The sequence below is a fragment of the Plecotus auritus genome (genome assembly GCF_963455305.1).
Source record: "Plecotus auritus genome assembly, chromosome: 8".
NCBI classification, from domain to species: domain Eukaryota; kingdom Metazoa; phylum Chordata; class Mammalia; order Chiroptera; family Vespertilionidae; genus Plecotus; species Plecotus auritus.
This window is the reverse complement of record NC_137782.1, coordinates 36,469,340-36,496,021: the sequence shown is the minus strand read 5'-3', so window position 1 is coordinate 36,496,021 and position 26,682 is coordinate 36,469,340. Positions and strand designations below refer to the sequence as shown.

The 26,682-nt window shown below is 45.3% G+C and overlaps 1 protein-coding gene and 1 long non-coding RNA gene across 2 annotated transcripts in view; one reads left to right on the top strand and one right to left on the bottom strand.

Annotated features, from left to right (window-relative positions):
• LOC308256472 overlaps nucleotides 1–5,105 on the top strand; it is a 44,265-nt gene extending 39,160 nt beyond the window's left edge. Inside the window, exon 3 of the long non-coding RNA XR_013961465.1 lies at nucleotides 4,422–5,105. This is a non-coding gene — a long non-coding RNA (uncharacterized lncRNA). The remainder of the gene's footprint in view (nucleotides 1–4,421) is intronic.
• A 15,011-nt stretch (nucleotides 5,106–20,116) lies between these two features.
• Nucleotides 20,117–26,682, bottom strand: part of L3MBTL4 (L3MBTL histone methyl-lysine binding protein 4) — a gene marked incomplete at its 5' end in the record, with an annotated part of 276,294 nt that continues 269,728 nt past the window's right edge. The window contains 2 exons of the mRNA XM_080684810.1: nucleotides 20,117–21,705; nucleotides 26,338–26,400. Of these exons, the coding sequence (XP_080540936.1) occupies nucleotides 21,538–21,705; nucleotides 26,338–26,400 (231 nt within the window). The 3' untranslated portion in view covers nucleotides 20,117–21,537. The remainder of the gene's footprint in view (nucleotides 21,706–26,337; nucleotides 26,401–26,682) is intronic.

The window sequence follows — 26,682 nt, the reverse complement described above, 5'->3', positions numbered from 1 at the left end:
TTCTAGCTCTCCTGGCCTCACATGAGCCTGGTGGGTGATAAAATTTGAGAAGTCTTTGCAAATATAACACTGTAAAAGGGTGTATTTTATTAGCTGGTTGGTTGCCCTATTTTTTTTTTTATTTTTTTGGGGAGGATGAATGATTTTTATTTATTTATTTTTATTTCTTTTTCTTTATTGATTAAGGTATTACATATGTATATTCTTATTCCATATATTCGTTCCTTTCTGTCATGCTTTAAAAATAATTCATAGTGCCCCCACCTTCCTCTGCTGTTTGCAGACTTGCTTTTGGGTGCCCATCAGGGCACAGAATCCGTGGTGTGCTGGAGCTGCCTGTACTGGCTCGGAAGAGCTGCTTCTGCACATTTCTTCCCAATTCCACAGTCAGTTTTGTCACGTTGGTAGATTGAAACCCACCATGATGAGAGCACTTACACCACGGAAATTGGCACACACTCTAGGCCTGGGCGTTTTTTGTTTCCTGAAGCCAATTGTTAAAGGGTTACCAGCATTCAACTGCTCAGAGTTCCTAGCCCACAGTTCATTTCCTATCAGACAAACTTCCAAAGCTTAAGGCAGGATCCTCTGAGAGGCTATTCTGCTGTGAAATTTGACGGAAAGTATTGACAATTACTGAGAATAATTTGGCTGGAAAATAATGACACCAGTTGCACATGGTGGCTTATAGGCATTTGTGATTCTCTTAGCATAACACTGAGTACTGAGCTTTTTCTTTCAAGGTTAATATGAACATAGTTATGTATTTTAAAAAAATCCTAAGAAAAATGTGTCATTTTGCTGAAGTTCTCAATTCTCTCTTATTGTAAAGTATTGGTTCCTTGTTGCACCAAATTATAATAATTCTTGCCTTTCCTGTCAATCAAAGAATAAAGTATTTAATGAGTATTTATCATATGTAAGACACAGTGATAAGCAATATGCTATATACAGAGAATAATTGCAGAGCCTCAAATTATTATCTTTAAGAAGTGTATAATTTAGAGAGAGACACAGACATGTACACCTGAGAAGTTATATAAGAAGATTTCCATAACACTGTATAATGTGAATGTATCCAGAAAGTTTTCATGTTAAGGTCAGTCTGAGGACATTGTTACATCACACACACACACACACACACACACACACACACACACACACACGACCCTGTTGAAGATTCTTATTAAAGGCTTCTGAGGGTGGATGCCAGAAAACACAAGTGGGAATTACATCTCACAACCTAAAGTAAAATTTTATAAAAATCCTCTGAGAGTGTTTTTTTGTCTTTTCCCAGCTTATTACTCGCATAGCATCCATCCATGCCGCTCCTCCTCCCTTTCCCTCTCTGCCTCCGTGCATCCTCCTCTCTGAGGCTCCGTGCTGATGGTGCACTCCCATCTCTCCAGGTTCTCCCGAGTTTGGCCAAACAAAGAATGGAAAGGAGAAAGAGTTTGTCAATTCCCATGATTTCATGTACTCCGGTCACAAATAAAAGAAAACTATTCAAAAAGTATAAGGAATATTTGAAATCAGAGGTAAAGAGTTGGAAGCTTTAAATTCAGAGGGAATTGAAAAGATGCAAAGAGCATTTGGGGGTGGGAGCGCTCTAAGGAGACAGAGCAGGGAGTAGAAGGTCTCAGGACGGAGAGACAGGAAGCGGACTGGCCAGTGGGGTGCTTCTCTCACTTATCTGGCAAGGCTCAGAGGTGGGCTCATGGTCACCCAGTGCGGCAAGTGTGTGCAGATAACCATCCATTGCTTAACTTATGAGCATCAAAGTGACCCTTAGTCCATGACCACTGTGTCCTCTCCCCAAAGAGGAGGAGACTCCTGTGCTTTGTGTAGACCGAGTAAAGGACAGACAGACTTTAAGGGCATCCCCAAGTTAGTATAGAAGTAGGGTCATAACTCAGATATTTGGATCCTAAGCAGGGACCCAGCTGCCATTGCATTTAGTGGAAGAGTTTTTTCAAATAGTTCTAGGAGGACAATGTATTTGGAGAAGAGATAAGCATGGGTTTCCCTGGCTGCACACAGTTTTATGCATGAACCTTAACAACCGGTGGGAGAGTGGCATTGCCAGGCAGTCAGGTCCCAAAGGTCAGCTGCCACATACACTGCCATTGTTTGTATTTCTTGTACCAACCAACTAGAGGAATTTTTAGAACAGTTCTTTCTCTTGTCAATGCAGACTCAAATGACAGGTGCAGGAGGCAATTCAGCAGTAGAGTCTATTGTTGGCAACTTTGCATAGTTCCTGGCTTGAGAATCCTTAGCCTCCTCCTCCTTCAGCCTGGCTTATAAGTACAGGAGTCTTCTCTGCCATTATGAGTCATTATCCAGACCCAAAGTCACTCCAGTGATTCTCACACTTGCCCATGTCTCTGTGACGCTAGAGCTGTCAGCTTGGGACACAGGGAGTCCGAAGTATTAGGGAATCGCAGTATGAAGTCATTAAGTTAATCGGCAATCTGATTCCTTCACTTTCAGGCCTGAACATCTCTGATAATCTAAATGGCTTCTTTCCTGCTAACAATCAGCCAGCAAGTACTCTCACTGTCTGACAGTATCAAAGGCACTGAATCATTCGACCGAATCTCATCAGGGATCCAGGAATGTTTGGCTCATCTGGGTTCTTGACAACTTCTCCCATCATCCACCAGAGCTCTGTCTGGCCACGTGACCTGAGGAATTTATTCACTACCTCCTGAACCTCAGTTTTATCAGGTTTTAGTTGAGTTAAGGTTATATAGTCCATGTCTCCTCATGCTGTTCTGAGCATCCAGATTAGCCAGTAAGTATGAAATCACTTGGAAACTGGAAATCTTTATACAAGATATTCATGACTTAGATCCTCTTGGCTGAGGAGAATAAGACCACACTGAATTGCATGCTGGTCCCAAGAGCTGCCCTCCAAGTTCAATTCTCAGATATATTGTGTAGCATTTTTAGGGTCGTTAATATGCAAAATGATTAGAGGTATTTAAAAGAAGGTTATTCTTTTTACCCTAGTTTCTAATATGTTGCCCCAAATCCAGGTAATTTTGTTGACTTGGCATATTATTATGCTTTCTTGGACAGAGATACATTTTGGGAAAGAACAAGGATAAACCATTCCCTGTATTCATTGGTATTTTTTTTTCCAAAGTAGCCCTATTGAAGCCATGGTCCACATGGTCACACATGGCCCAGTATAAGAAAGACTACCCAAAGGAAACACACCCTGGGAACAAACGGATTTTAAAATCACTCATCCTGCAGCAACCCTTCTTGTTTCTCATTTCTCAGCCATCAGTAAGTTCGCAATTGCAACCTGGGTGCCTCTTCTTTTTCTGTCCCCTTTCTCCTTTTCTGTATCACACAAGGTGAAGGACAGAGTTAGGCAGAACTTTCCTTAGAGGGCAGGTGGCCAGGGTGAGCCTGGGTGGGAACGCCACAACCCTCACTAGAAGGGGGGATGCTGAGGACACTCATGCACTCAGAACTTTGACTCCTCGCAGGTATAACAAAGCAGCAAGGGTTCTTGCTTGAAGCGTTCAGAATTTAGACCTGTCTGGGGCTGGAGTGCTGGAGCAGGGAGAGCTGCTAAGGGTCTCTGTCTGAGGAACCAGGGAGAACCCTGAGAAAGAAGGCAGGCAGAGAGAAGGGAGAGGAACTTTTAGCTCAAACTCTCATGTTGCTTTATTTGAACTTTTTGACATGTATCTGATTACTAGTAATATTGAATATTTTCTCTTATGGTGATATGTAATTTTTCTTTTATTGATACCCTTTGTCCAATATTTTATATCTTATTTATTATTAATAACACTAGAGGCCCAGTGCACAAAATTTGTGCATGGGGGGGGGAGGGTGTCCCTCAGCCCAGCCTGCACCCTCTCCAATCTGGGATCCCTCGGAGGATGTCCGACTGCCCATTTAGGCCCGATCCCACAGGGGCTGCTGGCTCCTAACCACTCGCCTGCCTGCCTGCCTGATTGCCCCTAACCACTCTGCATGCCAGCCTGATAGCCCCCTAACTGCTCCCCTGCCAGCATGATCGCCCCCAACTGCCTTCCCCTGTGGGGCTGAGGGGACTGGGGGACTGAGGCTGCATGCGGCAGAGCTGAGGGGACTGGGTGCCGCAATTTTGTGGCTATGGGCATTGCCATCTTCTGAGGGCGTGGCAGTCAATTAGCATATTCCCTCTTTATTGGCTGAGTGCCACCATCTTGTGAGGGTGTGATGGTCAATTAGCATATTCCCTATTTATTAGGATAATAACATTATTATGTTATTCATTTTGATGTCATATTTATATATTATAGCCTCTTTACAGTTCTATTTGGAATAAATATGTTTTCCAAGGGTTAATTTTATTACTGCTTTTAACATATAATACTGTTTTCATTTTTATTTTATAAAACTTTCCATTGGAGTTTTGCATTTCAACAGAAAAGTGAGCAGCTAAGTGGCAAGACGGGGTCACCTGGGGATCAGTGCGACACCGCTTGATGCTGGGTGTACAGGACACTGTTGACGATGCCTCACCAGCTTGACAAACCAGCTTCTCCTGGCAGGAAGGAAGCCACGCTGCGCCCCACCCCTGCAAACCGTTCCGGCTTTGGCTTGTGCACAGCCCGCACCCCGAGCGCGGCTGGAGCAGTGTGAGCCTGTGGGACAGGCAGGCGGCTTGCTACCTGTGTGACCTTGAGCAGATGAAATAACCTTCCTGTGCCGTTTTCCCCTCTGGGAAATGAGTATAGTAAAGTACCCACTATGCAGAGCTGCTGTGAGAATGAAGGATTCGATGAGTGGAAAGGGCTACATTTATGATTTATCATTATTTATTATTATTACCAGCAGCAGCAGTGGTGGCGGTTACCAAGTCCACTGCTCCTTCCTGAGGGGTCTCCATGAGAAGGCAAGGACTCTCTGAAACTCCAGGTCACATCTCTGTTTTCCTGTCTGTGCATCACACAGCCCGACCTTTCTGGAGAAGTCTCTTGGTCCCAGGCCTGAGGCAGATGGTGGCTCTGTTCATACATAGACGGGGACTCTGCTATTTTTGTTTTCCTGAAGGGACAGAGGTTGCCCTCACCGCAGTGCAGGGATGATGTCCAGCTCCAAGGAGGACAGACTGGCGGCTGAGCAGAGGAGCTGGTGTTCAGGAGAGAGGAAGCTTTGTCAGCTCTCTGTTTGCGTGAGAGGGAACCGGGAGGGGAGAGAAGAGGGGAGGGGAAGGGACTCAGTGTTCCTCCTTCTACCTTGAGAAGCTGGCCTCACTGACCCACACCCGGTCTGGCCCGGTGGCCTTTCAGCGCAGCCCTGCTATGGACATTTGGTCCATGTAACTTTAAATGAGTATTTCCCAAGGAACAAGGTGACTTTATCTTCCCCCCACCACCACCCATTCTTTCCCTTCCATCCTGCAAGCTGGGAGGTGAGCAGGATTCAGAGAAAAGAGCATTGTTCTTAACACTGTTTCACCGCTCTAAGACTGAGAAGGAAAATAGGGAAAGGAAAACAGGAATTACTGTCTCCTCTGGTTTTTCTTTAAAAATATAAAAGCAACCCTGAAACTCTGATCCAGACCAGCGGTCGGCAACCGGTGAACCGCGGACACTGGTGGTCCATGAGGTCCGAAAAGTTGGCGACTGCTGATCCGGATGACAGACACCACATGATTTCTTTCTTTCCACATGAAAATACCCTACGTTATAAAGAGCTAATATGCTAATTAGACCAAACAGCAGAACGACTGTCCGGACGACCTTCTGGACAAAGCTGGGGCTGCGAGGGCCGAGCCGCTTGCACGAATTTTGTGCATCAGGCCTCTAGTTTTAAATAAAAGATGTTTTTCTAATCTCTAGCAGCAGTGAACTGTTGTCATTCCTGAAAATGGGAAGAGCAGGACCCAGGGGGTTAATCTGCCTGACTTTGCCTTTCCAAGGCTGACTATCAAGTTCTTGGCTCTCTGTCCAGAGTGAGAGCTTAGGGCATTGCTGCCCAACAGAATTTTCGGCAAGGGTGGAAGTGTGAATAAGACGTGCTGAGTATACAGCAGCCGCTAGCATGTGTAGCTATCGGGCACTGCAAGTGGGGCTACTGTGACTGCCGAACTGAGTTATTTTAATTTAAATTTAACTCATTAAGTTAAAACGAATGTAAACTTTTAGATTTTAAATAATTAAATTTCAATAGCCACTGTACTAGATGGGGCTGGGGAGCAATGTCATAACAACTGCAAGTGGCACCCACAAATGCTGGGTGGAATGCGTATTATCCACTCAAGAAGGGAAACGGTCTCAAAGTCCCGAGGAGCAATTTTTGTCTCCCACAGAAGCCTTGGAAGAAGAAAATATTCAAAATTTATTTTTTTTTTAAATATTTGGGATGACCATTTTTTGCTTCATTTTTCTGCCATGAGAATAGTGGTCTACTTTCTTAAATAGGAAAGAAGTCAAAGACCACATTAGAACACAAAAGTATGTTATCTCCTAGCATAAGTAATATTTCTACCTAGAAGCCCTTCCTTCAAGTCCCAGCTCCAGGGTAGGATAATTTATCCTAGGGTTCTGAAGTGATAACCCCGGGACTTGGTCAGACCTCTAGTGAGGGAGAGCATTAGGAATGAACACTGGTGTGGTCATAAGGCTGCTGCCAGTGGCCAGTGAGCCCCAGGGAAATGTGCAGATGGCCAAGAGCAGGGGAGCAACTGCAGCAATGACATCTCTCAGGTCAAGGATAGCAGGTCCTTATGACATAATGCTGGAGCGTGAAGCAGATGCAAAGTGTAGTCAGAGAACCCCTGAAACCAACAAGCAAGAATAGGGTCAACCCAAGGACAGTGAGGACAAGTACGAAGGACTCACACTTGGATTTGGGCCCAGAAGATCACATCCCTACTGTGGAGGGACTGGCTGTTAATCATACTTGAACACCTACTATGCGTGGGGAATGTTGCACAAATTATTAAGACTATAAGACAGATGATATTATTCTCATCTCATGAATGAAGAATTAAGACTTAGAGTGACGGAAACAATATTCACCTGACTCAGCTGCCTACTCCTTTTCAAGCTTGCTTTTGAAATCTCTTTTCTCTACCAGGTGTGTAAATGTTGGAATTCAGGGTCCCCTTCTCTTCTCATCCTTTACTCACTCAGCACAGTGTTAACTACTCTCTGGGGACCTCACAATCTCCTCTCCAGCCTGAATCTCTCCTATTCAAGGAATGGAAACCTTAACCAAAAGAATGGACAAGGAAGGAATCCTCAGACATTAATATTACATTTCTAATTTCTCAATTAGAAAAGCAGGAGAACAGATAATGATTTATAGGACTGCTTCTAATTTAACCAAGAAAATCGATAAACAATTAACTGGCCCAATAACGAAAATGGGAGAAAACATAAAATTAAAAATAAGAAAATATTTTAAGAGGCCACTTTGCTCAAAGCTATGTCGGCCCTTCTGAAAACCTAAATGAAAAATAAAAATGTCAGGAAAATATTTATTATAAAATTTTTCACTATAAGAGACTATAATAACTGGGGTTACCAGTCTTAGCAAATAGAAAAATAGGACCTCGTTTAAATTTGAATTTCAGGTAAATAAGAGTTATTTTTAGTATGTCCCATGAAATATTTGGGATACTTATACTAAAAAATCACTGGTTGTTTTTCTGAAATTAAGTTTTAAAATTTAAATATCCTGCATTTTATCTGACAGCTCTACTAAAACCAATAAATTACCTTGGAGATATGTGAAGAACTTGTCAAAAGCTGAAAAAGCATCATGGTAAGCTGTTTTCAAGTGAATGGTAAGAATTGAATTCAAAGGATATTTTAAACTCCACTTAAACTATTCCAAAGTATAAAAGATTAACACTCCTAAATTATTTTTATAAAGTTGAAATACACTGAAACAAAATTTGATGATAGTAAAAACAACAGCTGTGGACACATCTGTTAGGAATATCCATGACCAAACCTTAACAGTGACATTAACTAATATAGGGGAATGATATTTTTCCTTAAAATTAACTGACTTTTAATGAAAAAAGTAACTGAATAAATTTATTGAAAATGATTTTACCAAGTTTTCTGTATTTTTTCCTTTTTAACATGCTCATTTATATTATGTACATAATTCTAAGTTATAAGTCATTTATATAATAGATATTACTTTCTGGAATAATCTGAAATTAAAACTCATTATTTTGAAAGCACTTGTAATGCTATTAGATAAGAGAAAAATATGAGGCATCAATCCTTCAACCGAGGACAGAAAATTATGACTATTTTTAGACAATGTACTTGTTTACAGAGAAAATGAAAAAGAATCAATGTGAGGGAATTTCATTAGCAACAGATAATTCAGTTAAGTGGACTGGTTTCAAAATTCTTATCCACATTCAGCAGCATTTCAATAAACAAACAGCATTTAGCTATCTATACTAATAAAAGGGTAATATGCTAATTAGACCGGGAGACCTTCTGGATGTCCTTCCGGACAAAACCATGGTGGCGGGGCCAAGGCAGAGGCAGTTAGGGGCAATAAGGCCAGGAGGGGAGGGCAGTTGGGTGTGATCAGGCCAACGCGGGGGGGGGGGGGTGGGGGTGGGGGGGGAGTTGGGACAAACAGGCTGGCAGTCGGGGGCAGTTGGGAGTGATCAGGTCGGCAGTGGGGGGGAAGTTGGGAATGAGCAGGCCAGCAAGGGGGGAAGTTGGGGGCGATCAGGCCAGTGGGTGGGGGGTGTAGTTGGGGGTGAGAAGGCTGGCGGGGGGGGGGGGGGGCAATTGGGGATGAGCAGGCCGGCAGGCACAGTGGTTAGGGGTGATCAGGCAGGCAGGCAGGTGAACAGTTAGGAGCCAGCAGTCCCAGATTGTGAGAGGGATGTCTGACTGCCTGTTTTAGGCCCGATCCCTGTGGGCCTAAACCAGCAGTTGGACATCCCCCAAGGGGTCCCAGATTGGAGAGGGTGCAGGCCGGGCTGAGGGACACCCCCCGCCCATGCACGAATTTCATGCACCGAGCCACTAGTTCAATATAATAAGGCAAACTCTCTCATTTATAATAGTAAAAACTAGAACACTCCCTGGCCCATGTGACAGGGTTGGTTGGAGCATCGTCCTGTACACTGAAAGGTGGCGGTCAGGGCACGAACCCAGGTTTCGGGTTTGATCCTAGTCAGGGTGCATGCAGAATGCAGCCGATGGATGTTTCTCTCTCCCTCTCTCTCTCTAAAAAAAACAAAACAAACAAACAAAACAACAAAACAAAATAAAAACATCTAGGTATATACAAGACCTAGATTTTTTTCAAACTAACACTTTCTTGAAGGACATAAAATTGGATAAATGAAAAGACTATCATATTCTTCTTAGGAAGATTCAATCTTGTAAATACATCTGTTTACCATAAATTCATGCATAGATCCAATGTCATCTTCAAAATACCAACAGTAACTTTCATAACTTGGCAACATAATATTAATATTATCTGGAAACAAACTATATTGATTCCTCCCCAACACTTTGGGGGAAGATACTCAAGAACCTGTTTACCATGTTTACCTCTAGACAACAGAAGTGAGGGATAAGGAGTTGAGCCAGTGACTTAGTTTTTATTTTATAACCAACTATACTATTTAAATTTTACTAGGTGCACATATTACTTATGTGATTAAAATAGCAGTTGTTTATTTTAAAAGAACATTTCCAGTTATGTAAAGCAGTGATGGCTAATTCCCCTGGCTCCGTAGACTCGCTCAGGAAGTTCTAACAGCACACAGTGCTCAGACCTCACCTCTGGATTCCCACACACTTGGTCTGGGGGAGAACCCAGGCTCTGGCATTTTTTGGAAAACTCCCAGTGACCCTCACATGTAGCCAGGGCTCAGAGGCACTGGGATTGGGACCAGCATGAAGTGCGGGCATGTGCATGTATGTACCAAGTTGTGATCCAAGGCATATCTCTTTCTGTGGGAAGCAATAAAAAATGACCCAACAATTCAAGTCATGTTCTATTTTTATTTTCAGATCTTTCTCAAAGTTGAGAAAGCTATGAAGTTGCTTCTGATGATGGGTGTGTGTAATGACTTATTGTCTACAGAAAATAGAAAATGAAGGCAAAAAGGATTTGTGGGAACATTTTTTTTTACCAGCTCAGTACTACTAAAAAATAGAGTATGTATTGAGTTTAAGATTTTTTAATCAGTGAGCTCTTTCTTTATTTATTTCCTTCTGAAGGAAGATATTACAATCATCCACACAGAATATAGATTGAATTGTGAAATAAGTTTCTGTCAGTCCCAGTTTTCTAAGAGTGAGCACAAATTTCAAATGACTCTTCAAGTTTCAGACAGCTACCCAGACATTCAAATTCAGATTTTGAATAACTGCTGTAGACTCTTCAGTTTAAGAGAGCTTTCCCAGAGCTAAGTGAATAAATAGCACTTTTCTTAAAACATTCATCCTTTAAGTCTTTCCACCTTTTTATCAGACATGTTTCATTGTTCAGTATGGCATTAACAAATCACATTATTAACCTTTTGCTGTGAGAATTATTAGTTAAATCATTTTTTTGCATGGCAGGATTAACAAGCATAGCAATGTGAAAAATATTCATATTTAAAATTCTTATATATGTGTAATAAATATTAGAAAATGACTGAGCTAAAATTAATGCACCTGGCAGTATTTACAATTACCTGCCTGATGATAATTTTACTTAATCACATTAGAAGTATCTTTGATTACTTTGGGTTAATGCTACTTAGAATCTGGAGGTAAAAAAAAGTCCAGACATTTCCAGGTAACAGATTTTTAAATTGCTAACATCAAACTGGTTCTCAAAATAATATTCCCACTCTTGAGCCAGCCAGTTTGCAACATGTACTGAGAGGCACCTCTGTGTAAAGGATTGTTCTAGGTCCCTGTAGAAGACCATCTCTGCAGCTTACAATGGCAGAGCAAGATCTAGAAAGAATCACAGCAACACCTGTGCAGGTATGTGTCATGTGAATCACACCTATATGCCAGGAGATTCCCTCAAACGGAACCACCTGACCAAATTTATGTCATTGGTAAACCAGCAAGGTCACGTTTCCATTACCCGAGACCCTAGACTTTTGTCGCCTTATCCCCTCCTATTCATCTTCTTATTTTTATGCTTATGGTTTATTCTGTCTCCACCACTTGAGTTTAAGCTCTACAAAAAGAGATATTTTTATTTCTTTATCCACAGATGCACTCTAAATACCTGGTACATACTGGGCTCTCAATAAATATTTGTTGAATGAATAGATTTCATAATTTTCACAACTGACAACAATAAGGATATTTGCTCTGGTGGATTTGCTGACTCATTTGAAGAAAATTTCCAAACCAATATGGATGCGTATCTGTGATATATTTCCTTCTACTCATAGACTTAACTTTCCCAGCCTAAAAGGCACAGGGGGGAATCTATTCCTAAAAAGAAAAATAAATTAAAAGAGTAAAAAATGTCAGCTATTTGTTCTGGAGGATAACTTTACAAATTGGTTGAAAAATGAAAGAAAAAAGAATCCATCACCAACACCAACTAACCTGTCTGTGTTTTCTTTTAATAAAAACTGATTTTTGACTGGTTTAACTTTCTTTTTTGTTGGAGAGGCCAGGCCAAATGAAATTCGAATTGCTTCTTCTTGGACAGAACAAAACTAAACAAAACCAAGTCCTCATTGCCTTGTGACGCGAAGTGTCAGAGCAGACCCTCACCTCAAATCATGGGACAGTTTATAGACAAGCAGCCGCCTCCGCAGGAGCACGTCCCACACCCTCCCAGTCACATAACTAGCTGACAAAGGAACTCAGGCATCTTGGAGAACCGATCCTGTAAACACACTTTTTATTTCTTTATTTTTAAAAAATGAAACTTTTCCTACGAAGAGACCTTTGAGACCCAGCATTTCACAGTAAAATACAGGCTCCCGTGTTTCCAAACAGTCCCCGTGGTATTTAATACAATTGCTATCAATTACAGTTCAAGGATGGAGAAAATGCACTGTGGGAACATCTGGGTATAACCTGGGATTTCTCAGCACTTCCTGCTCTTCCTGCATCAATTTGCCTTGATGTCTAGGTTCCTCAAACAAAGGGAACACAATCTAATTTCACATTGAAGTAAATGGGAAATTGATGGGTGTTGCCTTGCAGGTAAAACTGCACACTAGTCTGATCCCAAGAAATAAAACTATTTGGAGGAACAACTCTCAATATTTTAAACTTAGTCTCATTTCTGCACCTTTTGCTTCCCATTCTTTATTTAATGGTGTGTTTTTTTCTTTTAACTCCACAAATCCTTTTGTCCCACTTTTCTCCATCTCTGTGTAATTCCTGTGACCAAACAGCAAACAGTGATTTGGATAGCAAAGCTTTGTCCCTCATACTCTGCGGTCCCCAAGGGAAGGACCAGGCCATGGTCACCGTGCCCAGGGTCCTCTGCTCTCATCTTTTAAGAGCTGAGTCTTCATGGCTGCTGTTAGGTGCTCTGGACTTGCTGGGCATCCCAGCCTGGGCATTTGGGCACCCGGGCATTCTGCAGTGACAGCCGGGCTGTGTCTTACTGATCACTGAATTCAGAACCCATCATCTGCCTGAAAGCAGTTAGGGTGCAAAGACTTGGGAACAGGCAACCTCACTGAGAAATCAAGTTGTGATTTGCAGTCCACCACATGGCCCAGTCAGCAAGTTTACTCATTGAACACGCGTGTTAGTTGACCCATTTTCCTTTTGTCTTCGCAGCAGCACATTTAGGAGTTCAGCCACCCCAGCGCCCTGCTGCAGCTAGAAACGGAAGGGCAGAGAGAGTACAACAAAACATATTTTAAAAGACATATTTCTTGTGAATATTTATATACTCATTTATATCTTTATAGAAAGAATATTTAAGGATATTGACTATTCAAGGATCTATTAACAAATAAATTCCTTATAAATATATTTATTAAGATAATAAGTGTTTAAGAAGAATCCTATATAATAAAAGCCTAATTTGCAAATCAACTGAATGGTGGAACAACTGCTGGAATGACTGGTCGCTATGACATGCACTGACCACTAGGGGGCAGATGCTTAATGCAGGAGCTTCCCCCAGCCCACAGGCCCCAGGCCAGCCAAGGTGGGTGCCAGCGGTGGCCCTCCCCAATCACCCCTGCCAGTCGCCCCACAGATTGGCCCTCATTGCCAGCCAGGCCTAGGGACCCTACCCATGCACTAATTTCATGCACCAGGCCTCTAGTTTATTTATAAGAGATAATATTAAGAATATATTCATAGGAGCACTTCAAGAGTATATTTTTCAGTCCTGGGAGTTGTAGAGACAAACTAAATATTCCTTAAAATGATATGAAGCAAAACATAATATAATCAAAAGTCAATACTTCAAAAACAATGAGTAAATGTGGCAAGTTGGCTGTTTGCTGGGTGGTGAAGAAATACTTCTAGATTAGGCATTGAGTAGGCACAGGCCTCAGGATTCAAGCCTGGGCCCTGCTGCAAAGCCCAAGTACTTTCCCCTGCACTTCCCAGCTTGCACCCTCACTCAGCAGATGGAGATTCCACAGACAAAGGTGACTTGACCAAGAGATCCCAGGGGTGTTTCAGAGTTGGCACTCAGCCAGGGAAAGATGTCACAACCTATGGCCCCACGTTAACAAGGAGTTGGCTCCTGCACTGTCATTCCTGGAATTGTTGGAGAGTGGGAATTTTTGAGCACTACTGAGGCCGTGGACTATGTCCCAGATAGAGTTGTCAGTGCTGACACCAGGCCAGGCCTTGAGATACGGTCTCATGGCCCCTTCCAAGCACATAGGCCTTCTTTCATAGAGCACTGTCAGCTTTCTGAAGAACAGGATGACCCTGTGACTAACATGGTCGTCAATGGCATGATCCTGACATTGCTTAGGAAAAACTGTTTTGTCTTAAATTGCCTGCTCTGCAAAAACAGGATGTGGTTAATGTGCTTAAAAGTGGTCCTGCACAAAGGGTTGGGGCTGCTCTCTGGAGAAAGGCAGAGCAGCTGGCTGGCCAGCTGGCTAATAAAGGCTCCCTAAATTTTAATTTGGTCTGGACTCCAGTGGTCGTTCACTTGTGTTCGCTCCACAATATTTGGAGATGCCCCCGCGAGATAACCAGCCTTTGACTGGTCCTGTGACTGGAGCCCACCGGGGTCCCCAGACTCTCTGACCCAGGGGGAGATCTCTGAGAGACGTTCCTCAGCCCCGGGACTGGTAGAAGTCGGAGACCCCGCCTGCTAAATTTCCTGATTGACTCTGATTGGAGCCTCCTGGACCTGGTTCTTACCGGTAAGAAACTTATTTCTGGTTCTGTGGGCGCCCAAATAGGGTCTCTGGAAGGCTGGACGCAGCGCTACTTCCGAGACCAGATCCCCGCGCACGACGGTGCCCGGCGATCCTCAGTTGGTTGTCATTGTCTTTGTTATTCTGTGTTATTGTGCTCTAATTGTCTCTATCATTAGAATGGGTCAGTCTGCTTCATGTTCCTCTGTCTGTACTCCCCTGCAATGTTTTTTGAAAAATTTTCAGGAATTCAAGCGGCAAGTGGATGACTACGGAGCCCCTGTTAAAACTTTTGATTTACAGAAATTTTGTGAGTGGGAAGAAGCGAGCGAGGGGGTGGAGGTGCAGGATGGGAATGGGGAAGTGCTGGTGCAGTAGCACCGCCACATAAGTAAAAAACTCAGACTGTCTGGTATATAAATGTAAGTGTGAGGGTCTGTGTGAAGTGAAAGCTTCTTTGTGCCATCTGGCTGTACACATGAGAGTATTTGTTATCTCTTTCTGTTGTTTAATTTGTTTAAAGACAGTGCACCTCCCTGCTTTAGAGGAAAGACAGTAGAGAACTTTTAATTGCTTTTCCTTGATGTATAATTTTGCTGTGTTAGTTTAAAATTTTGGAATTCTAGGGTTAATTTGTGAAGGTTGCCAATCCAGAGAAGTTTAAACAAAGGCTTGTTGGGTTAAGATTAGTCATAATTAACTGCTTTGTAGGCTGCCTTTTTCAGCCTCCTAGCAAACAGAATCATGTGGTCTCGAGAACTGTGACCTGCCTGCCCTTCCTGATAGATTTACAGTGAGTCTCTCTCTGGGGGAGGAAGAGAGCTGAAAACTGCTCCGGAGCAGGTGTGAGAAAGGGTAGAGGTGGTGGAATTCACTCTCAGCCTGCTGAGATAGAGAAGCCCTAGGCTGGGGGACAGGAGGATGGTTGGAGATATCAGAAGTGGTGAAGATTGAGATCTCCTGGGGCATTGGAGTAAAGAAGGAAAATCTGGGAGGGAGAGCAGCTGTTCCTTAAGTGTAAAAAGCCTGGTTATACAGGATCTCAGACCGCTTGCCTATGTCCCCTGTTAAGGACAGAGTAAATGGTTAATGCAGAAAAGGGGGGGCGTCGGCAGGAGAGTAGGGAGAGAGAGGTTTTTGTTGATTTTGCTAGCTACAACCTGCTCTGCTGGCGTCCTTGGTTTCTTACTTATCTGAACTATTTTGGCTTCAAGGCTTTCTGCAAAACAGTGGATCTTCCTCTGCCCCGTTTTCTTCTTCTTAACCCTTCCAATACACATAAAATCTCATTGTCTGAGCCTGGCAGGGCGGGGTTACTGGGTACTTCTTGGGCGGTGGTGGATTATTCAGCAAAGGAACTTTAAGATATAATATCTTTAATGTTACAACTAGTTTAAGTTTTAAAAATCTCTGCCTGTCAAAAACAAATATTTTTACCTGCTCTTAGTTTTATCACAGAAGGTCTAAGTCATAAATGTTAATCTAAGAAATTCTGGTTGTTTACTTTTTAGGAATCATTAAAGGATTGAGGTTTCAAAGAATAAGGAATACTGAGTAGAAGGTCTGAGGCATGGTTATGCATTTTTAAAGGACATAGAAAGAAGGTTTGAAGGCTAATTTGGAAGTGTAAAATTTATAAAGGTTGTGTATGTAATAAGAAGGAGAAGAGAAATGTTAAAAAGAAATCAAATAATACAGGCCAGTAAGCCAGGAAGAGTAAATAATTTTCATTTTGCCTCCCTAAACAGAGGGTAAATAGCTTATGCCAAAGTACTTAGGGAGGGACTGATGAAAGAAATCTAACAGTTACTGTTTGTTCAGAAAATATTACTTTGGAAAGTCCATAAAAAGGACTGGCAAGGAAAATTCTATCTTAAAGCAGGTCAGTATATTTTTCTCCTTATACAATTCCTCCGAAATTTGGCAATACTTAATAAATAAATCATGGCAATACATTTCTTTGCATAAATTCAATAAGACCGGTTTCCAATAGTAGTTTTATTAACCAGAAACTTTGACTGGAGTATCATGTTTTAAAGATCCCTGCCTGAATTCTGAAGACTTGAAGCCAATAAGAGTGCCATGGAGAAAGTCTGGTATTCTGCTTGGTAGCCCTGAAAATAGCTGGTGCTGGAGCATCAGGCCCATACCCTACCATCACTGGTGGTTGGTCAGAGTACAAGGGGAGCAATAAGGGCACCTCTGCATCCCTGCGGGACCCCCACGCACTCTGAGCCACGACAAGTAGGAGGGCTGAGATGGGCCTTGAAGCCTAGGGCATGGGCCCGGGTAGTGCCACTACAGGTGAGGACTTCACCTAACTCAGCAGATACTACAGGCAGGCTGGACGGCAGCTGGATGGCTTGGCTTCCTTGCCCTATGGGGAACACTAAGATTCAATCATGAAATTCCGGCAAAGGTAGTCAGTTATCATTCTTGTTATGTTTATGCAAACAATCAGGCCAAATTAAATACAATAGATAAATTAGTCTTGATTTGGCGCTTTTGATAAACATGGGGGTAATTTTGAGGAGAAAAATTCTATTTCAATAGAAGTTATTAAAACTGAAAGGTTTTCTTTCCTTTCCACCAGACCATTTGTTACAGTTTGTCTCCGCCAGGTCACAAGCCCACCTCCTTCTGTGCCCAGGCCTCATTGTCTCTCTGACAGACAGCAAGGATCTCTTGGCTCTGAGAGAAACTTCTGACCCGCCTCAGCAGGAATTAGCTAGAAGAGTCCACCGACGTCCATTTTCCCTAAAAGAATTCAGAGCCAGGATCCTTGAGGTAATATATTAGGCAGTTAGACAGATATGAGCAGAGTAAGAACGATGGGCCAACTAGCACTACCAGATGTAATTAAGTCTTTCCATCTCTACCTATGTGAGACAAGGGGACTCCCCAGAAGCAAGAGGGAATGAGGCTGCTGATAAAGCAGCCCGGGAAGCTGCCCTACAACCAGTGGGGCCTCTACAGATTCTAGTGACCTGACCTACCCATCTCACCAGCTTACATGGAAACCCAATCTAGAAAAGCTGAAATCCATAACCAATCTTTACTCAAGTTCTTACAGGCTTTACAGTCCACCCAGAAAGCAGTCCAGAAGCATGTCTGATCCGGTCCATCCTTCCACCCTGGTGACTCTGTTTGGGTAAAGAAATTTGCCACACAAGGACTGACTCCTACCTGGAAAGGACCACCTCCATAGCAGCCAAGGTCGACGGGATCCCGACATGGCTTCATCACACCCGGCTTAAGACAGCCCAGGCAAAATAGAGAGTCCAGGACTCTTCGGACCCTCTAAAGATTAGTCCTGGCCCTCATTCCAGGCCCTTATCTTATAAACAGGCCCATTGACTTTATTTAGCAGAGAATGAATTCTATCAAGCTTATAGTCCTCATGGGTCAATATAACTCCCTCACCAACAATGACCCAAGAGTCAATGATTTGACTCATGTACATAAAACCAGTGGGGAATGTTGGAGAGTGGGAATTTTTGAGCACTACTGAGGCCGTGGACTATGCCCCAGATAGAGTTGTCAGCGCTGACACCAGGCCAGGCCTTGAGATACGGTCTCATGGCCCCTTCCCAGCACATAGGCCTTCTTTCATAAAACACGGTCAGCTTTCTGAAGAACAGGATGACCCTGTGAATAACATGGTTGTCAATGGCATGATCCTGACGTTGCTTAGGAAAAACTGTTTTGTCTTAAATTGTCTGCTCTGCAAAAACAGGATATGGTTAATGTGCTTAAAAGTGGTCCTGCACAAAGGGTTGGGGCTGCTCTCTGGACTCCCTGCGTGGAGAAAGGCAGAGCAGTTGCCGGCTGGCTAATAAAGGCTCCCTAAATTTTAATTTGTCTGGACTCCAGTGGTCGTTCACTTGCGCTCACTCCACAACAGAATCTGTTTAGGATGTGGGTTATACAAGGTCAGCACCTAATCACAGAGGGATAAAACAGATGTTTAGAGCTGATGGAGGATAGATTTTTCTTGGAATGCACTTGTTGTTGGAAGTGAGAGAAGTTTATTTTTGCAAAAATTATCTGAAATTACAGGCATTTAAAGACTGTGGTCTCAGAAGTTCTAATCTCTGTTAGGATTCTTGCTAATGGGCTACTTTCCAGTATCATGATGTGTACTTAGGATGTGTTGTACAAATGGTCTTTTGGAGAAACTCTTTCTAATAACCTAGAAGTTTGTTTTGCTTTGTCCCTCATGTTCATAGAGGAAAAGAGGAGGAGAGGAAAAGGCTGAGGCTGGTACCTAGAGGCTGCCAAGGCCTTCACATCATCTGGGCATTTCAGGATGCTGCCTGAGGGTGGTAGGGGTCCCTCCCGGCAGAGCAAGAGATTTCAACTCATGATGTTTCAGCCTTTCTAGAGAGCCTGGGGAGAGGGAAGGGACCTGGTTGGCATGGACTCTGGGTATGGGATAGCTGAGTAGGGCAACCAAAGCCCCGAGGTTCTGCCCCGTATGCTCCTGGGTCCCTAACACACAGCCACACTCAGAAGAGTGGGCTCCTGGGGGTCAGGTTTGATGAAAACTCACAGGGTTTGCATGTGGGAGTTTTCTGGAAGAATGTTCAAGAAAAGGATTGCTGTTGCTGTTTTTTTCCTGACACTTGTTTAATAGCTACATTAGGTGTTAGGTACCTTACACATGTTTTCGGTTACATTGACGTACATTAATTGTACATGGCAAAATACAATTTAAAAACCCCCTTGGGGTAGGAATTATTTTCTTTTACAGAGAAGTTACACTTGTTTAGGAAGTTGCAGAATTGAGATTTGGATCAGACTTTGATTGGTTTGTTTCATTCATTGTTGCAACAAATGACTTATCATGTGCCAATTAAATGCCAGATGCTTAAGTGATGACAAGAAGACCATGGTCTTTGTCCTCACAGACCTGTGGACTAGTGGGGAGAGAGAAGCAAGTAACAACAATGAGGAGTGAGGGAGCAATGTGATGGGGGAGGCTAGCCGCTGTGGGGCCGTGAGTGGGAACCTATAGTCAAGGTGTAAGAAAGTCTACTGAAGAAGGGGAAAGGGAATGGGAGAGACCACTTCAGAGGGATCAGCATATACCAAGGTGAGAGGGGCCCAAGAGAAAGGTAGAGGCAGGGCGTGGCCAGGTGTGAATGCCTTCAGGTGCTGGGGCCACAGAAGGAGCTCTTGTCCTCTATGTTCAGTGATGTCCTGTTGGGAGAAGAATTTACTAGTATAGGCCAGAAATTGACACGGTTTCAGTTTCCTGGCTTGGGCAGCTATTGTGATGATGGTATTGTCCACTTACGTGAGGAATACTCGGGTGGGGCCATGTGAGTTGCCTTTTGAGTATGTTCAGGTTGAGGTATTGGGTGACAAAATGAGGAAGTCCAGGGAGCAGGTAGACACCTGGTCAAGCTCTTTCTATCTGATCACACTATCTTCTAGGAACACAATAGTTCAGCCTTAATTTGGCTCCATATTATCTGTTCTGTATTGGGTCCTTCTGTTGAAATGACAGGTATTAAATATACAAGCACAAACCTCATGTTTTCCATGAGCCTCTACAATGAGCAATTTTGAGTTTTTAAAATTAAACTCTCAAGTTATTAACAGCTAAAAATATGTCCCTAAGGAAACATACCCCAAGAACTAAAAAATGGTGACTCCTTGGCTGGCTAAAGCATGCGGCAAGACCTTTATCCATCCAAGGCTGTAAGACAGCAGCCTCCAGGTGTGGCCTGGAACAGGTTATAACAACAGATTCAGGCAGAGAGGTGAAGGTTTCATTTTATCTGTTTATTATCATTTAAAATATATTAAAATTTGAACATAGAGAAGCAAGAATTTTAATTGGATATGGCAGTGTACAGAACAAAACAAAACAAAGGTCCACAGAAACAAAAACTTACATCAACCAATAATTTATTAAAATTCCATTTGAGTGAGGATCTAAAGAAATGTGATATTTGCAACTCCTCTTAGAAAATATTTTTTCAGCGGCCTACAATTGGAGAAACTCTCCAAGCAGAATCAGTTTTCTTAAACCATAAGATAAATGAAGCAAATGGGTATGGTCAGGCTTGAGTCTCTTCTAGCCACTTCTCTCCTCTGCCCACTAAGAAAGCCAGTGGCACTCCACTCCCAGAGGAGCGTCTGCAGCTCTGACTACAGGTGTGTGTCAGCAATGAGGTGCTGTGTTTAAAGCAGTGGGACTGGGTCCCCGTGGGTAACTTAAGTCTCAGATACAGTCACTTACACAAAACAAACAAAGTCTGATAAATCAGAATTGTTCAAACAAATAATAGATAGCAAGCGCCCTCGTCAGAGATCCCCCTCCCTTCTAGTGGCCTGTCCCTGTAAAGGTGCGCACAAGGCCCACATGTGCCACACTCCCTATCACACACCAGCCAGACTGCAGGGCAAACTCGTTCTCCTGAGGCCCCTCGGAGTGGCAGCTGGGAGGCCTTCGGTGCAGGTGGGCGTCTGGCCCACTAGCTAATGCCGGTGTCAGCACGAGCCTCCCCGCGGCCTCACACACAGCCTGTAGGGCCCTGCTGGTGGGGGATCCGCAGGAGGGCCTCCCCAGCTCCTGCTCAATGCTGGGGCTGTTTTCATGCTACTCCTTGGAGCCCAACCAAGAAACGGTTAATGGAACAAAAGGAATTAACAAATCATGAAAACATGTGCTTATTATTTTTTAAGACACACATTCCTGAGTAAAGTACACAAAAATCTCATGAAATCTGTTTAAAGCACCAGCCTCTGTCTCTCAGACTCACTGCACCCAGATGGCAAGCCCCAGCCAAGCTCAGACGTTCTGGTGAAAACACCAACAATGTATTTATGAGTTCCATCTTTCTAACATTTTACCATTTGAGAATTTTATGCTTTCAAAATGGGGAATGGCTTCTTTAATGGCAAGGGGATGAATAAAGGTGTATGTGTGGGTTTCTTTGGTCTGTTTGGGGCAACACATCAGACCTGAAAGGACCTGCTGAAGGTAAAGACATTCACAGACCTGGGCCTCTGTGTCACCACACTGGCCAGTCATCAAAACCCTCTACACGTATAAGCCACAGCCATTTAAAAGGCCCAGATTAAATATGGATATGACCCTGGGGACATTAAAATCAAATCAGTGTGGGCCACCTTTATTGCTGAAAGATCCAGGTCACAGTGCGCACAGTGCGGCGGCAGCCCAGGTGGTGCGTTTAGCCCCTGACTTCTGGGCCTGAGACAGCATCTTCCTCAGTGAGGTCCTGGGAATTCCTGAACATGAGGACAGAATGATAAATCTTCAGTGCCGGGCCCAGTTTGATCTTCATCACCTTGACGATGTCCGCCTGCGTCAGGAGCAGGAAGGCTTTGCCATCAATCTGCTGCATGTGAATACATAAACAGGAATGAAAGGAAAGCCTGTCACCCTGGTGTCTCGGGTGCTGAGCTGCTCCAGCTGACCCCGAGGCCTCCCTGCAGAGCTCAGAGCCGGGGGAGAGGGATGGCAGCCCTCAAAAGCCTAGTCCCAGCCATCGCTCAGCTCATTTCTCCCAGGACTCTGAAGCGAAGTCCAATGAAAAAGGTGTTCACTCTGCTAAATATGAATTCAGTATACACTAACTGCTCCCAAGCTAAATTTCTATTGTTACATATAAAATATCTTGGCCTGAATTTGTATCAAGAGCCTTAAAAATAACCCACTTTCATCCACCACGTAAAACTCCAAGAATATTCCCTGAGAGAACAATGGGTAGTGCCTGCACCCTAGTCCCGTGGTCGGCAAACTGTGGCTCGTGAGCCACATGCGGCTCTTTGGCCCCTGGAGTGTGGCTCTTCCACAAAATACCACGGCCTGGGCGAGTCTATTTTGAAGAAGTGGCGCTAGAAAAAGTTTAAGTTTAAAAAATTTGGCTCTCAAAAGAAATTTCAATCATTGTACTGTTGATATTTGGCTCTGTTGACTAATGAGTTTGCCGACCGCTGCCCTAGTCCTATCTAATAAAGAGGGACTATGCTAACTGACCATCACTCTGTCACAAAGATGGCTGCACCCACAGCTGAAGCCAAGTTCCCATAAGGAGCCTTAACGAGCAATCAGCAGGAACCTGAGGCTATGCCCTCCCTGCTGCACCCGTAGGGCTTGACAGGGGACCTCAGGCCTCGCCCCCTGCCCTGGTGTCAGGCTGGGGGACCTCAGGCCACGCCCCCTACCCCGGCGCCAGGCCAGGGGACCTGAGGCCATGCCAGGGCTTGTCAGGGGACCTCAAGGTGCGCTTCCCGTACTGGTGCTGGGCTAGGGGACCTCAGGCTGCTTCCCCGGCCATGCCCCCCACCCCGGCACCAGGCCGGGGGACCTCAGACTGCACCCCCTGCTCAGTGGGTCTTGATGGAGGACCTCAGGCCATGCCCCCCACCCCAGCATCGGGCCAGGGGACCTGAGGCTGCATGACCACAGGCTGTGACCCCCACCCAGTGAGGCTTGACAGAGGACCTCAAGGTGCACCCCCAGTGCTGGGTCGGGGGAACTCAGGCCGTGCCCCCCACCCCAGCACTAGGCCGGGGAACCTCAGACTGCACCCGCTGCCCCAGCACCAAGCCAGGGGACCTAAGGCTGCACCCCCTTGCCTGGCTGGGCTTGATGGGGACCTCAGGCCACACCTCCCGCCTTGGCACCAGGCCGGGGGACCTCAGGCCACGCCCCCCGCCCAGCAGGGCTTGATGGGGGACTTCAAGGTGCGCTTCCCATCCTGGTGCTGGGCTAGGGGACTTCAGGCTGCTCCACTGTCTTAGCACCAGGCCGGGGGACTTCAGGCTGTGTCCCCCCCCCCCCCCCACCAAGTGGGGCTTGACAGGGGACTTCAGGCCATGGCCCCCACCCCGGAACTAGGCCGGGGGACCTCAGGCTGCACCCCCCGCCCCGGCACTGGGCCAGGGGACCCGAAGCTGCGCACCTCTGCCTAGCGGGCTTGATAGGGGACCTCAGGCCGTACTCCCCACCCAGCAGGGCTTGATTGGGGACCTCAAGGTGCACCCCCAATGCTGGGTCAAGAAAACTCAGGCTGCACCCCCTGCCCAGCGGGGCTTGACAGGGGACCTGAGGCTGTGCCCCCCTCCCAGTGCCAGGCTGGGGGACCTGAGCCTGCATCCCCCCTGACTGGTGGGGCTTGATGGGGGACCTCAGGCCATGTCCCCCACCCAGCAGCGCTTGACAGGGGATCTCAGGCCATGTCCCACACCTGGCAGGGCTTGACGGGGGACCTCAAGGCAAGCCCCCCACCTTGGTCTGGGCTGGGGGACCTCAGGCCACGCCCCCCATCCTGGCGCTGGGCTAGGGGACCTGAGGCTATTTCCCCTACCCGGCGGGGCTTGACAAGGGTGGGACTGGCCAGATCTGGATCTAGCCCAATGGGGACGGGGGCCGGCTGGGTCTGAGTCTCAGGCGATTTTGAGGCGCATGTGGGTGGGCGGGGACTTGACTCTGGGTCCCGTGGTGCGCCCCAGACTCTAACAGGAGGAAGGTTTTCATATACATTTTACTAATTTTTTTCATCTCTGACACTTCTGCTATAGAGAAAGGGCAAATAGCAATATTAAATTATTTCCTCTAATTAATCCCCTTTTAATGTGCACGAATTTCGTGCACTGGGCCACTAGTGTTATTTATAATAGTGAATTATTGAAAACAACCCAGCATCTCAAAAACAGTAGAAGTAAATAAATTCCGGTCTCACCTAGGATGCGGTACTAGGCAGTTACCAAAATTCATCTCTCAAAGAAACAATGATTTGGGAAATTTTTCATGAACTATTAGCACAAAACACGATATAATGATACAGAAAGATCTCAGTTTCATTTGTAATATTAAATGTACATGAGTGCCATGTATACATATCCAAAGTTAAACTACTTAAAATCTCCGTACAAATGTTAAGGGAAGTTACCTTTGGCTGGTGAAATAGTGGTTTGGTTTTTATTTTCTCCTTTTAACTATTCTGTATTTTAATTTTTTCAATGACAAATGCTATAAGAAGCAGAAATACATATAAAATAAATGTTCTATTCATTCACTTTAAAGCATGCTGTGGTCTGAGATGTCAAAAATTTCCCAAGATTTACGTGATGGCAAGTGGCCTCTGTGCAGGCTGTCTTCCCTCAGCTTCCAGAGGCCCCAGTGTGGCCTCAGCAATGGGTGGGCACATACCCAGCTAACCCAGTTACACGGGCTGCTCAGAATGAGTCCTGGGTCCAGAAACAAAAGGACAGACTGAAATGGTTTTCTATGGTAACACCTTCCCATGAACCCAGCTGTGTGGTTCCAACCCTTTTTAATTAATGATACGAACCCTAGGTATTAATGTCTCACAGAGGAAGGTGGGCTCGCCCAGGGATCTCTGGTGAGGGTTAAAGTTCTAAGAGCTTTGAAAAGCTTCCTGTGTGTGGATGGTATGTTGCCTGATGGAGAACTGTCCACTTGGAGAATGGAGCACCTGTCCCACAGGGTAGGAAGTGGAGAGAAGCTCTCTCCATGCCCTAACCTGGGCTGGGCTCCAGCATTTCCAGGCAACAGCTCCTGGCTAAATAGTCACTTGTTCTCAGAATCAGGTAATGATGGTGATGGTGACAATAATAACTGCTAACGTTTATGGAGCTATATCCTAATCTCTTCTATGTGCTTGATCTTCTAACAACCCCATAAGGTGGATGAGAAAAGCTAGTTAACGAGCCTAATGACTTGCCTGAGGTCACACAGCTTCCGAGAGTATGTTGGGCTTTCAGGAAGGGCTCCTTGGCCTCCAGAAAGACCTGCTGGTCTAATTACTGCTCTTTATTAAGCCCCAACTCTGGGGCAAGAGTGGGGCTAGGCACTGTAAACATACTAGTCCTAATCCTTAAAGGGCCCCTTCAGAACTCTGTGTCTACAGAGGGGGCGAGTGATGTGCCCACGATGACACTGCTGGTCAAAGCACCAAGCCCAAGTGACCTGACCTGCAGAGACTCGTGGACATGGTGGGCCTTGGGTGTTGCTCAATGCAGAGAGTGGCCTGTATGTGTGAGGCTGGGCCACCTTTGCCCACGCTGTGCTGGGCTTAGGCAGAACCAGGGTGTCCATTGGCAGCTGCCCAGACCGAGACTCTGATGCTGAGTTCCCTGAAAATACACGGCTCGCTGGGCTCTGAGGGGTCCAGGACCCCAAACTCAAAGAGTGCTTCCCCTAAGCCATGCAGGCTCTAACGTCTCGAGAGGGAGAGTGTGTGTTGTACCCCAGAGTCCCCAGGAATAGTGTTCTTGGAGAGTTCTAGAGCAATGCTGGAGGCTCTGGAACCGGGTGGATATGGGCTGCACCCTGACTGCTTTCCTCCCCGCGCCTTGGGTTCTGCACTGGTGAGCTGCCTGTAGAGCTGTGAGGACCCCAGGAGGACAGCTGCACAGGGACGGCACAGGGCCAGACACAGACAAGCCCCCGATGCACAATAGCTAGCAGTGCTACCTGCACTACTGCTCTGCAGCTGGCCCGGTCTCTTCTGGGGCCAAGGAGCTATGGATAGTAATTCCAGGACAAATAGTTAGCAGTTGGTATATTCGGACTGAGAAGAATGAGGAAGAGACTCCCCACAGAAAGATTTCGTGGCTTCTCTGCATCCCTCCTGAAGCAGGCCAAGCGCCACACAGGATGGTCACTTTCACTCTGGAGCAGCCCAGCCCCTCGCTCCGGGGGCAGGCACATGTGGGACCCCTCCCTGCGCCCCATAGAGCCGCAGTGCAGAGGCTTCTGGACGCTGTGAGTATCAACCCCGTGCTCAAGTAGCCCACTGGCTCCGCAGGCTGTGAGCCCAGCACCACAGCAGACACCCCGAACCAGACAGGCTACCTGCGCGCGGGCTGCTGCGGGCTCATTCCCTCCAGGACCCCCATTGCCAGCCTCCCAAACTGCTCTCATTTCCACGGAAGGAAATGGAAACAAGGCCCTCTGGGTCTAGAAGCATAAAACAGGTATGTAATTGGACATTTCCTACCTCTTTCTTGAAGCACTTTGCATGCTCTTCACAGCCCAGCAGAGACTGCACGAACTCAGTCACCTGCAGCCAGGATGAAAGCCGGATTTAAAACATCACCTGAGGTCAAATCTTGGGTTGTAGAAATTCAACATTGGGTGAAAATATACTTCAAATCCCTCAAACACTTGGGATTTAAATAATAACTCTCAAGCCACATTAGCCTTAGCTCCTCATATCTCTTCTGGCCTCTGATTTCCAGGCCGACCTACGTGATGACAGTGACAGTCTCCACCTGTGAGGAGATCTGGCATTCTAGAACCTTCTCCCATCTGCCTCTCCCACCCGCCATGTGGGGTAAGAGAG